This window comes from Dasypus novemcinctus, chromosome 9, assembly GCF_030445035.2.
Source record: "Dasypus novemcinctus isolate mDasNov1 chromosome 9, mDasNov1.1.hap2, whole genome shotgun sequence".
Classification (NCBI taxonomy): domain Eukaryota; kingdom Metazoa; phylum Chordata; class Mammalia; order Cingulata; family Dasypodidae; genus Dasypus; species Dasypus novemcinctus.
The window spans coordinates 14,409,839-14,421,860 of NC_080681.1; the positions used below are offsets into that span (position 1 = coordinate 14,409,839).

General features: G+C 68.2%; 1 protein-coding gene across 1 annotated transcript; it reads right to left on the reverse strand.

Moving 5' to 3' along the window:
• Positions 1-218: 218 nt before the first annotated feature.
• Positions 219-11,251, reverse strand: AMPD2 (adenosine monophosphate deaminase 2). Its single transcript, XM_058303074.2, is given in 20 exon segments — positions 219-1,151; positions 1,280-1,390; positions 1,493-1,666; positions 1,976-2,096; positions 2,364-2,527; positions 2,611-2,737; positions 2,921-3,084; positions 3,266-3,397; positions 3,480-3,674; positions 3,805-3,934; positions 4,121-4,210; positions 4,321-4,462; positions 4,715-4,736; positions 4,738-4,902; positions 5,113-5,224; positions 5,313-5,381; positions 5,691-5,821; positions 5,942-6,072; positions 10,771-10,914; positions 11,090-11,251. Coding segments are annotated over 19 exon segments (2,400 nt in total). The 5' UTR covers positions 10,781-10,914; positions 11,090-11,251; the 3' UTR covers positions 219-941.
• Positions 11,252-12,022: the final 771 nt, after the last annotated feature.

The window sequence follows — 12,022 nt, forward strand, 5'->3', positions numbered from 1 at the left end:
ATGGGGAAAGCCGAGGGCCTGGGGGCAGCAGAGGGGCCCAGTAGCCCCCCCACCCCCCACAGCTTCCTTGGACAGTTTCCACGTGTACAACACCCATCACCCAAGCCCAGTCGGTCCCCTCGGACTCTGCTGACTCTCCATCCAAAATGCTCCCAGCCTCCAGCCTCAGCCACGCCACCACGGCTCTCCCTCTCCCAACAGAGACCCCACCTGCCTCGTTACTTAAATAATCTTTATTTCTCATGCACTAGGAAAGATGAGATTGTATGAAACACTGCATTTCACAGTAAAGGCCTCAGTCCAGAATGTGGCACTGGGACTGGCTGCGGACACCACCCCCAGGGCTAGTGACAATACAGGTCCCTCCGGCTGCAGTGGCCCCAGACACAGCACGGGGTGCCCCCCTCCCGGAGGCACAGGAAGCCGACACCCCAGGAGGGGCACGTGCACTGGAAAAAGGACAGAGCAGGCTGCTGGGCAGTGACCTGGGGGAGGTGGGGGTGTGGCACTCCTGGACCCGAGGGCCGGGGCTGCAGCTGAGCTCCACAGATGCCCCGGCAGGCGTGGCCTGGACGCACAGGCCCCACGCGCCACCCTTCAGCGCGGGTGTGCAGCCGGAGCAAAAGCTACATCAACGGGGTGGGGCCTAAACTCGCGTTTTTGCCCAGGCAGGATCCCACAGGCTAGAGGGGCCAGCCCCCCACGCCATCCAGGCCTCGGCGGACACCAGAGACACACAGGCGACGGAGAACCCCGGGGCGGGGCCGAGCCGCGAGCCAGCGGCCATCTGTCGCGGCCCCGGCCAGGACGACGGAGACTGCGGGTTCCTGAGCTTCGCTTTCGCTGGGGACGGCGCGGGGCTGTGGTCGGAGACATGCAGGACAGCGACAGAGGACCGAGACATGCAGACGCCGGGGCGGCGGGCGCGGGGCGCGGCGGGCTCACGGCGGGCCCGGGCTCATGGTGAGGCCTGCCTCCTCCGGGATGGTCTCCAGCATCTCGCTCTGGACGGCCTGCGTGATGAGCGCCAGCTCCTGGCACAGGGTCTCGTGGCGGTAGCCCACGCGGATGTCGGGCACGTTGGTGCGGCGGATGTCGTTGCCCTCGGGGCCCTCCTTGGTGTAGTTGGGTCCCAGCCAGTGGCTCTTGACCTGCGGGACGTGGGGCTCACGGGCAGGGTGGCGGCCGGCTCGGCCCCAACCCGGGGCATCCCTGGGACCCCCCCTCCACAAAACGCCAGGGAGGGCAGGAGCAAGGCGAGGGCGGGCCCCGGCGGTACCTTGTGGGAGAAGCCGCTCATGAGCACGCTGTTGCGAGCCAGCTCGCACATGTCGCAGGAGCTCAGCTTCCACACCTGCGTGGCGATACTGTACTCCTCCATCAGCGGCTCCTGCAAGGCCGGGCTCCCTCAGGCACGGCCCGCTGCAGCACTGCCCGCCCTGGCAGGCGGGGGACGCCCGCCCCGAGGGCCCCGAGGTGGGGGCTGGCTGACCTTGGTGAAGTGGAACTGCAGGGGGTCGTCGGTGGACAGGGACACCATGAGGCCCCGCGACAGGTACTCGGGCAGCGGGTTCCGGTGGTAGCTGAGGAAGAGGCTGTTGTTGCTCAGCGGGGACATGGCGATGCCGATCTGGGCCAGGTAATACAGGTACTGCAGGACGGGCGCCTGGGCGGCCGAGGGGAGGCGGTCAGGTGGCCTTGCGGCCGGGGAGGACCGGGGGTCCCTGGGAGGTACGGACCACAGGGGCGCAGAGGGAGGCGGCGGGGGGCAGCCAGGCCGGGCCTGCTGTGCGGAGGGGGGGCGGGTTACGGCCAGGATCCAAGCTGGGACGTGAGGCTGGAGGCTGGCAGCCGGGGGCGCGCAGGGTGCAGAAGGTGAGTTACCCTGGGAAGAGGGAATCCGAACCAGGGGCCTGGGGAGGACGCCCGGGGGCCGTTTACGGGTGGGAGGGGTGACTGGGGGTGTGCCCCTGACCTTGCGCAGAAGCAGCCCATGGGAGATGTTCTCAGCCAGCATGAAGGCGGACACCAGGTGGTGGATGGGCCCCGCCTCCCCGCAGTGCGGCCTCAGCACAAACGTGTGGAAGCCCCTCTGCCTGCGGGCACCCACACAGCGTCAGCGCCCGCCCCGGGCTGGCCCGGGCGCCCCCCACCCCAGCACGTGTACGCCCTCAGGCGGGCCTGGTGGAGGGGGCAGAGGTGGACCCTTGGCAGGGAGGGGCTAGGCACAAGGCACAGGCCCCACCCCCCCACCAGCCCGAGAGGCGGGCCGGGGCTCCGGGGGTACCCCGGGGACAGGCATGGGGCGAGGCCTGCTGGGTGGGAGGGGTCAAGCCAGCCCCCGGGCCCCGGCGCGCAGGCACCTGCGCAGGTGGTTGAGCACGGCCATGTTGGCGAAGGTGTAGTACAGGTAGTAGGCGTAGGGCGGGTTGTCCTCCTCCACCCAGGCCTCGGGGAGGGGGCTCTCCAGGTTGAAGACGTGGTTCTCGGGCTTGGACTCGTCGTCCACGCTGTCGAAGCCGTCCACCTGGCCCGGAGCCCTGCGGTCAGGCCCACCCCTGTCCGGCCGGCCGGTCTCCCCGCACCCAGGCCCCGGGCTGTCCCGCTCACGTGCTCCAGGAACAGGTGCAGCTCCGGGTGGCTGGCGGGGTGCACGGTGGCCTCGAAGAGTGGCAGGAAGATGTTCTCCAGCATCTCCTGGAAGTTGGCCAGCTGGCCCTTGGTTCGGTACACGTCGCTGCGGGCGAGACGCACCACGCGTCAGGGCCGGCGAGGGGACGCCCGGCGGGGCCGGTGGGGTCAGAGCTCTGCCGGAGAACCGTCCGGGAAAGGGGATGCCGGGGCGGGCCGCCGCGGCCAGGGGAGGAACCAGGACGGCCAGCCCCCCCTATGCACCGTCCCCCTCCGGGGGGTCACTCACAAGAGGCGGGGCACCTGCACGAGCCAGCGCACGTTGGGCGAGTGGACGCGGTGCATCACGGCCCAGCGTGCCAGCTTGTCCCACTCGTCCCTCGAGCGCCCGTAGACGGAGAGCCGCAGCTCCGCGTTCTGGTATTTGCTCTCCTCCAGGTCCGCCATCACCTCCTGAGAGACGGGCACAGGGCACTGTCACGCCCTGGCCTTCGCGCTCACCGCCCCAGCGCTGCTCCTTTGTCCCCGTACCCACCTCGCCACCCGCCTCGCCCTATGCAAACCCGCAGACACCCGGGCCCCCCGGACGGTCGGGGGAGGCTGCCGGCAGGCTCTGGCAGCCGCGCCTCCTCACCTTGATGATGTGAGCAAAGTACTTCCCAGAGACCCTGTTGTCGGTCTTGATGAAGATCTCCCGGAGGACGGACTCCCCGATGGGGTTGTACTTGGCGTTGAACTTGTCGAAGCGGTGGAAGGTGTTCCTGTCCTGCGGGAGAAGGGCAGGCCCCGGGTCACCCCTGGCCCCCGGCCCGACCCAGCCGCCCAGCCCCCCGGCCGACGGGACAGACCGCATGCACGTCGAGCGTGTCCACGCTCAGGTCGTAGGCCGTGAGGTTCATGCTGTCGAAGACCTCCCGCAGCGTCTGCTCGCGGCCCTGCTCCACGTGCACGATCTCCTCCAGGTGCCGCTTCATCGCCCGCTTGATGAAGCGTAGCAGATGCTTCTGGTTCATGCAGGACGAGGCGTGGATGTGCGTGTCCACCTGCAGGGGAGCAGGGGGCCGACGGGTCTGCTGGAGGGGCCGCTACCCGCCGGATGCCGGGGGAGGGTGGGGGCCGGGGAGGGGCCCCCAGCCCTCGAGGGGAGGCCGGGCGGGGGCGGCGAGGGCCCACCTTGCGGATGTTGTAGAAATCCCGGTGCGGCACCTTCTTCTGGGCGGCCAGCTCCTTCATCTCGTTGAGCAGCACATGCATCTGGAACTTGGAGCTCAGGTACTGCAGCCGGCGGTAGCAGAACGACTTTCTGGGCAGGGGGAGAGGGGAAGAACCAGGCAGGAGCTGAGGGCACGAGCAGGCGCTGTGGGCGGGAGGGCCTGGGGAGGGAGAGGGCGGGAGGAGGCAGGGCCAGGCCCAGGGACAGAGCAGTCAGAAGAGACCAGGGGTCGGGCGAATGGGGGAGGCAGCCGTGCCGGGGCAGGCGGGGGCTCACATGGGGCCGTTGATAATCAGGGCCATCAGCACGTTGACGTCAGCCACAAACTCCTGCAGGTCGGGGTACTGCAGCTCCAGCTCTGAGCAGCTGGCACGGAGGGGATGCTGGGGTGAGGAGGGCAAGCCAGGGCCTCGGGCCCCTGCCCTGAGCCCACGAGGCCTCCAGGCACCCTCCCCCACCACGGCAGCCCGGCTTACTGCTCATCGAGCTCCCTGCGGGTGTAGACGTGCACCACGCCCCGCACCATGCGCAGGCCGAAGCCCAGGTCCCCGGGCATGGTGCTGGGTTCGCAGTGCTCGTAGGGGTGCTGCTCCAGCGCAGGCGGGTGCACCGGGGCGTCTGTGGGGTGGGGAAGGGGGAGTCGGAGCCTTTCAAAGCCAGGGAGGCCCAAGTGCCTCGGCCCAGCCCAGAAGCCCAGCAGGGGGTTGAGATGCCAAAGGCCCCGCAGGGCAGCTCCCACCCCTACCTCCGCCCCCGTGCCCTCCCTGGGGGCACCAAGCGGCCGGGACGAGCCTGCATGGGGGGCGAGGCAGGCAGGACCCAGAGCGCAGGGAGCTGGGGAGCTGCGCGGCCGGGATGAGGGGGTCCTACCCGCAGCCACGGGGGTCTCGGGGGCCCTGCTCGTAGGCCCGTGTCTCCAGGGGCTTCTCGGCCAGCTGCTGCAGGTACCGGCGGGTGGTGGGGCAGAAGCCCTGCAGCGCCAGCGCCATGTACTTCTCCCGGATGAAGAGCGCCCGCACCACGCTTTTGGCTGCGTCCAGCAGGTCTGTGAACGGCACCTGGGGACAGAGGACATGTGGTCACCCTCCCAGGTCCCTGACCCCAGGCCCACACTCTCCCTGTCTGCGCAGGCCCTGGCCCCGGGGTCCCAGCGCATGTCCGCCAGCCCCAGCTTTTAGAAAGGAGAACCACCAGCTCCCATCGCCAGCCAGCACCCTCAGCTCCCGGGACACCAGGGGCGGCTGACTCAAGCCACGCCCCGCACTCACGCCGCACTTCTCCTCCCCGGAGATGGTGACCCGCTGGAACTCCCGCTCCAGCAGCCCGTCGCGCTCCCGCAGGCCCCGGTCGCCCTGCCCCTCGCCCTGCTCCTTGTAGAGCCTGCAGGGGAAGGGGACGGGAGCCAGGTGGGAGGCAGCGAGGCCCAGGCCCCGGCTCGGCCTCCCCCTCGCCCCTCCGCCCTCCTCACTGTAAATCTGAGTCACTGTCTGTCTTCAGGAAATCCTGCTTGGCGCGAAGCAGGATGTCGGGCTCCAGCCTGCAGGTGAGAGGGGAGGGGGTTCAGGCAGATGTGGGACCACCAGGCACCGCACGCCTGCTGTCATCACACAGGACCTCCCTGGGCTGCAGAACCCCCACTTGAGAGAAAGGAAAACAGACCCAGGCGGTGTTCGGGGCCACGCCTGTGGGAGGAAGACCGAACCACAGCCCCCGCGGCCGCTTCCAAAGCCTGAACCACTGCTCGAGGCTGCCTCCCCCGGGGGCCCCAAAGGGAAAGGGGACAAAGGAGGGCTCTAAAAGCGTCCTGAGAGCCGGCCAGGCCCCGGAGGGAGGTGGGGGGGCGCACTTGACATCCTGGCTGATCTGCCGCTCCAGGCGCTGCCGCCGCTCCTCCAGCTGCTCGATGGGGCTCTCCTCGGGGAACTCGTAAGGGGCGCTCCGGAGCTCGCTCTCGGCCAGCGAGCGGCTGAACAGCTCCTGGGGCAGGAAGCAAGGCCGGGCGGGAAGGTCAGCGCCTGGCCCGGGGTGGACTGGGCAGCCCGAGGTGGGGATCAGGGGACAGCCGAGGGGGGGGCGTGAGGCGGAGCCAGGCCGTACCTCTGCGATCTCCTTGCACTTGCCGTCCATGGAGGTGCGCAGGTCCAGCGGGAAGTGCTTGAGGCAGGGGGCGGGGCCCGGCAGGGAGCGGGCAGACTGCAGCGGAGGGGCCCCCAGCCCACCCCGGGCCTCTGCGGAGACAGCAGGTGGGTCAGTGGGCTGCGGAGCAGGGCCTGCCCACCCCGGGCCAGCCCTGGAGGCAGGGCTCCGTCGGGCTGAGGAGCGAACCTGCTCCCCGAGACCACCCCTGGCAGTGCACCCCTCACCCATTCCAGGCTGGGGCAGGGGGCCCTGAGTCTGGCTCTGGAACTAGTGGCTTCATCCGCTCTGGGAATAAGAACCTGGACTAGGACCCACTTCCCCGGCTGGGAGCCTCCACGAGAGTCCCCCGCCCCCCAGGTGACACACACACCTTCTCCCCCCTCTCCCCGTCCCCACAAACAACAGCAGGCGCTCACTAAGGACGATGTGGCCCTGGGGATGCCCAGGCGCAGCTCCCAGGGCAAGCCGACCAGGATGGGGCCAGCAGATCCTCACCCAGAGGGCCAGGACCCCCGCCGGGCTGCCCTGAGACCCCAGGGGCAGCCTGGCTCTGACCTGGGGAGCAGCCTCTCAGGGCAGGGGAGAGGAGGTGGAGGAGCTGGTTGGCAGCAGAACCCGGCCTCCTCCCTGGAGGCCTGCCCTCTCCCCCCGGACCCCGGGGCTGCCAAGACGTGGCCTGGCCCCAGCCTGGCCCTCCCACCGCTGGCAGCCCCTCCAAAAGGAGCTGCCACAAACAGGCTGCGCCACGGGGAGGCCCCAGGACCTGGGCGGGAGGCCCCACAGAGGGCCCTGGAGAGGGAGGATCCGAAGCCAGGGTCCTCCCCATGGAGGGAAGAGCTCCTCGGCTGTGCCGCCAGGGCCCGGCACCGTGGTGAAGCTGCCAGCCCACCCTGAGGGGCCCTCCCCTGATCTCCTGAGCCCTACCCTCACGGGCAGGGCGCTCTCCACTCAAACTGCGCTCCCGGCCAGCTCTGGGGGTGCCCCGTCCAGAGCCCGCCCTTCTCCTCTCCTCCCCGGTGTAGGGAAGGACTGAGGGCTCTGCCTGGGTAGCGCGCCTTAAAGTCTGCCCACTTCCCGGCACTCCAGAGTCTGGTCCCCAGGCTGGACCCAAAGGAAAGAGAGGTGGTAGCGCCCACCTCAGCTCCAGCACCCAGACCCCCGCTCACTGGGGTCGCCGCCCCAGCCCTACCTGCCGCCTTCAGGCCCCTCCGGCAGCAGCCCTGTGCCCCCTGCCCGCCTGCCTGCTGAGCAGAGCTGCAGCCAGTCCCCCAGGACAGCTCAGGGGCCGGCACGGACCGTACCAAGTGCAGCTGCAGGGAGGGGAGACCCGGGGATGGCGGCAAGCAGGGGGCTGGAGGAGTTCAAGGGAAACCAGAAATCAGGGAAGGGGTCTTGGAGTTGGGAGTTGAACCCCAAAACTGAACAGCGCCTTAACCGGTGCAGGGCCAGGGCCAGTCAAACGCAGGGGCACGGGGGGCCCCAACGGGGAGGAGAAGGGTATGCTGATAGGGACAGGGCAGCCTGGCAGCCAGGGGCCAAGCCTCCTTAAAATCCACTGCCCCAGGGAGTCCCCTAGGGCAGGATGGAGCTGGCAAAAGGGTGGGAGAGGGGAGAAAACGAAGGGGAGCCCTCCTCCCCTCACGCCCACTAGCCCAGGGCCTTCTCCTCTGCCCTGGGGCCCTGCTGCCTTCTCCTTCCGAAGAGGAGGTCCCATGGTGGGGCGGGGGGGGGGGGGGGGGGGGGGGGGGGGAGCTGGGGAGAGGAGCAGGGGCCTAGCCCAGGTAGGGGTCAGGTAGCAGGGGTCCCCCCTGCCCAGCTTCTCGGGGGGGCTGGCTCACAGCCCGTCCCAAGTCTACAGTCAGGGACAGGACAAAAGGTCCAGAGGAGAGGTTTGGAGAAGAACTAGACCCCTCCGTTCCCCCTGACTGGCAAGTCTCTACTTCCAGCGGCTTCAAGTCCTCGTAAAAATGGGGCGATAAGCAGTTCCTGCCCCCCCTCAGCCAAAGCTGCTGCCAAAAGACTTACAGAGATAACGGCTCGGGCAGGGATCTTAAAACACAAGCACGGCACCCCACGAGCATCTGCTGTTGTGAGCTCCTGGGACCCCCAGAACACTTTCCACATGTAGCCCCACCCACCCAGGGCGGGAAGGTCCCCTGGGCCCTGCCCGGGGGCAACTGAGCAGTGAAGGGCAGAGATGAGAACTTGGCAGGGGAGGTGTGACAGGCTGGGGGGGGAGTAGGATGCACCCCGTACTTGGCAGAGGGCAGAGCAGGAAGGGAACAGAAGACGGGCACCCGCTGCTTCACCCCAGGGCAGAAGGCAGAGCCTAAGGTCCTGGCTTGCCCATGAACCTGATGCTGCGCCCCCCCCCCCCCAGGGCCCTAGTGCGCTTCTACCCCGTCAAGGGGAAGCAGACCTCCACAGTTCATCTGTGCAGGGACAACAGCCTCCCAGCAAGGGGCCCTCGTCTCGACCCCTGCTCCCACCTATGCTGAGGGTGACAAGGACAGGTTCCGGCAGTGAGCCGTCCCCCCGACCTGCCGTGCCACTGCACAGGGGCTGCCAGGGGTCCATCCCCCAGTGGAGGTGACAAACAGAAGCAGCCTCTGCGGGAGGTCAGAGGCTAGGTGGCTCAGCGCTGGTCCCTTCCCCCGGGGCCAGTGCTGGAGGCCCCTGCCCACAGCACCACACGCCACCCACACGGGGGAGGGTCAACCACAAGCCCCCCGGTCCACACACAGCTACTCCCCAGCCACTCCCTCCAACTCTGGGGTTCTGGTACCCCCGGCTCACAGCCAAGGCTGCCTCGGGAGGCAGGGGGGTGCCCAAGGCTGTGACTCACAAGTCTCAGCTGCTCTCACCCTCGACCACCCCAAGGTCTCATAATAGGGCAAGCAGTGCAGCCCCAGCCCCGGGGGACACACCGTCTGCAAGGCACAGACCTGGCCTCGGGTCAGTACAGGTCTCAGGCCAGGCATCTTCTGTGACATTAAACAATAAATACAGCAGGGAGACCGCTCAGGCGAGAGGTAGAGAGTCTCTGGGGAGTGGGGTGGGGGAGCCGGCTTGACCTGCTTTCCTTGGTGGCAGGGCCTGGGGGCGCGGGGGTGGGGGCAGGGAGACCTCCCTCAGCAAGCACAGACCCTGGCAGCCAAGCCCTGGCTGAGGCAGCCCGGCTGCACCGCACCGCCTGCTCTGGATGGTGCAGAGGTGCCTACCAGAGCGGGAGCTGAACCCCAAGGGCGCAGGAGCATGGCCCGGCAGCAGCCGCAGCCTGAAGCTGCCCCCCAGCCCCGACCCAAGCTCCCCCTCACTCGAGGGGGCTCACACTCACACACAAACCCCGAGCGAGCGAGCACACAGCCAGGTCTCCCAGCTCTCGGTGGCCACCCAGCAACGGGTGCGCCCCGATGTCAGGCCCCCCACCCCACCCCACCTGGGGACTCCAGGTCTGGGGTCCTGGAAGGAAGAGCCTGCCCGCGGAGGCGCCTCCACCAGCCCGAGCGGCCAGTCCCACACGTGCCCCCCCCATTCACACAGTCCCCACCGTCTCAGCACGTACACACGCCGGCACGTGTGCAAACACACTGCTTGCTGCACCCACGCCCACCCTTGTTACCACCCTTGTTACAAAGGGCAGCATCCCCCACCTGGAGACCTCAGTCACCCCCTTCCCTCCCCCCGCCACCTCTCAAGCCGGCTCTCCCCGGGACCGAGGTGGAGGGGCACGACCACAGAGGGGGGGCCCTGGGAGAGAGACCTGCCTCTCCGAGGGGCCAGTGGCCTGGGTGGGAAGAGGTGACACGGAGCCCGGGGGGCCAAGGCCGGGTGGCAGAGACTCACCCTGCACGGCGGCGGAGGCCTGCAGGCTGGCCCGCTTCTTAAAGTGGTATCTGGCCTTGGGCTTGCTGGGGGCAGCTGGGTAGGATGCCATGGCCGGGGCCGCGCCACGGCGGGGGGGTGGCAGGCTGAGCAGCGCGGCTGGGACCTCGCTCTGCCACATCCAGCCTCTTCCTCCGCCCCGCCCCGCCCCCCGCGGGAGTGACTGATGCAGGAAGCAGAGGCCCCTGCGGCGGAAGAGGCCCTGGCCACGATTCCTGGGGTTGTCTAGGCAACCTCACATGGTGGGGCCTCTTTCCCCACCCCTCAGCCCTGCCCTCCCTCCCTCAGTCCCCGGAGGGACGGGGCTGACGGGGGCTGGACCTGGCAGGTGCAGATAGAGAAAACAAGATGGGGAAGGCCAGCCCCAGCTCTGCGCCAGCCGGGGCCAGGAGCCCTCGCCGCTGGCCAGGGCTTCGGGGCAAAGTCTAGGTGAGCTGGTCCAGCCAACCCGGCAGGGAGAGCCGTCAGCAGGAACCCAGCCGCTGCCTCCACGCTCAGCGCGCGCTGCTCTGGGCACCCAGGCACCCTGGCACACTCAGGGAAAACCTGAGCCCTCTGGGGCACAGCCCCCCATGATTTTCTTGTCTGACCCCCAGCGACATGGGTAGCCCAGCTCTAGGAGGACCAGGGTAGCACTGAGGAAGTAGCCAGGGCCCAGTCTTGGGAAGATTCCACAAAATACCCTTTGGGGAGGCCGGGAGGAGGGGGCTTAGCCCCGGGTCTGTGGGAGACCCAGTCTCTTCGAACTTCCCCTTTGTCCTTCCCCACGCAGGCTCTCCCTCCCCTGGCCCTCCCCACGTCCCGCTGGCTGCTCTGCCCCCTCCCCCCGCCCCCTCCTGTCACCCCGGCTACTGCACTTTTCTATGCCGGAGACCCTCCCCCCAACACGCGCACGCACTCACCTGAGGCCATGCTGCCAGAACCCCCAGGGGCACCGGGGAGGCGGCCCGGGAGGGGTCTGCAGAGCGGGAAAACCTGGGACTCGGAAAGGGGGGCGCTGGCTCCCAGTCCCACGCCAAGTCGCTCCGAGGGCGCCTGCCCTGGCTCTGCGGTGGGGGAAATAAGGCAGTCTTTCAAAACCGCCAGGTGGCGGGAGGTCCCCTGCTGCCCAGCGCCGCAGCGCACCCCGCAGCCCCGAGCCCCCGGCCCGGCCCGCGTGAGGGGGGCAGGCCACGTGCTCCCCAGAGAGCGGGACCCGGAACGCGCCCCGGCTTCTCTCACCGCTCTCTGGGTCTCTGGGCTCGGTCTCCTGTCGCTGGAGAGTGGGGGAGTCAGACAACAGGTGCGACCCCACTAACAACTCGCCGGCGCCGCGCGGGTCCCCGTGGCACCGCCCTCGCCCGGACCCGCCCCCGCCATTTTTCCGCTTCCCGGCGCCACGTGGGCAGCCTCGGCGCCGCGGCCGGCCTGGCGGGGCTCCCCGCGCGATTGGGCAAGCTCATAACCCTCCTGTGCGTCAGCTTCCTCATCAGGCGATGGCATGGGGGCAATGACGGCACCTCACTCAGAGGGGTTGTTGGGCGGCTTAAATGTAAACCCCCTTGCGCAGGGCCTGGCACGGGGCCAGCGCGCAATAAAAAGTAGCTATTCTTAGTGTCTCAGGATTCGCTCTGAGCCGCAGAAGCCCAGCATTCCCACTCGAGGTCGCTTGTTTTCTTCTGGCCAGCAGAGGTAGGCAGGGTGAAGCCTGCAATTCTGGCTCCCCTTTCCTCAGTTATTTCTATATTGGGTGGTTAAGGGCTTAGGCTCTGTAGCCCAATTGTGAGGATTCACATCCCGGCTTCTCCACGCATTGACCTGACTGAAGCTGTGCAAGTTACTTTGCTGCGCTTCCACGTCATCTGAAAGATGAGTGTAAGAGTGCCCTCCCTGGGGTGGTGGTGAGGAGAAGGAGCTAACACGCGCCAAGGGCTTATGCCTGGCCTGTAGCTGCAGCGCCGTGCATGTTCACGTCCTCTGTCCTATGCTTTAGTTTCTTATGGACACTTTCGCGGGGTAATTCACCTTCCAGCCTATAAATAAGTGGGCTGTTAGGGGGGGTGCTGCAGGTACTCCAACCAGCTAGCGCCCCCACCCCCAGTGGCAGAGAAACCTACCCAAAGGGAACGTGTGTGTAGGGAGAGGGGTTTAAGTCCATGAGATCTCCTTGCCTAG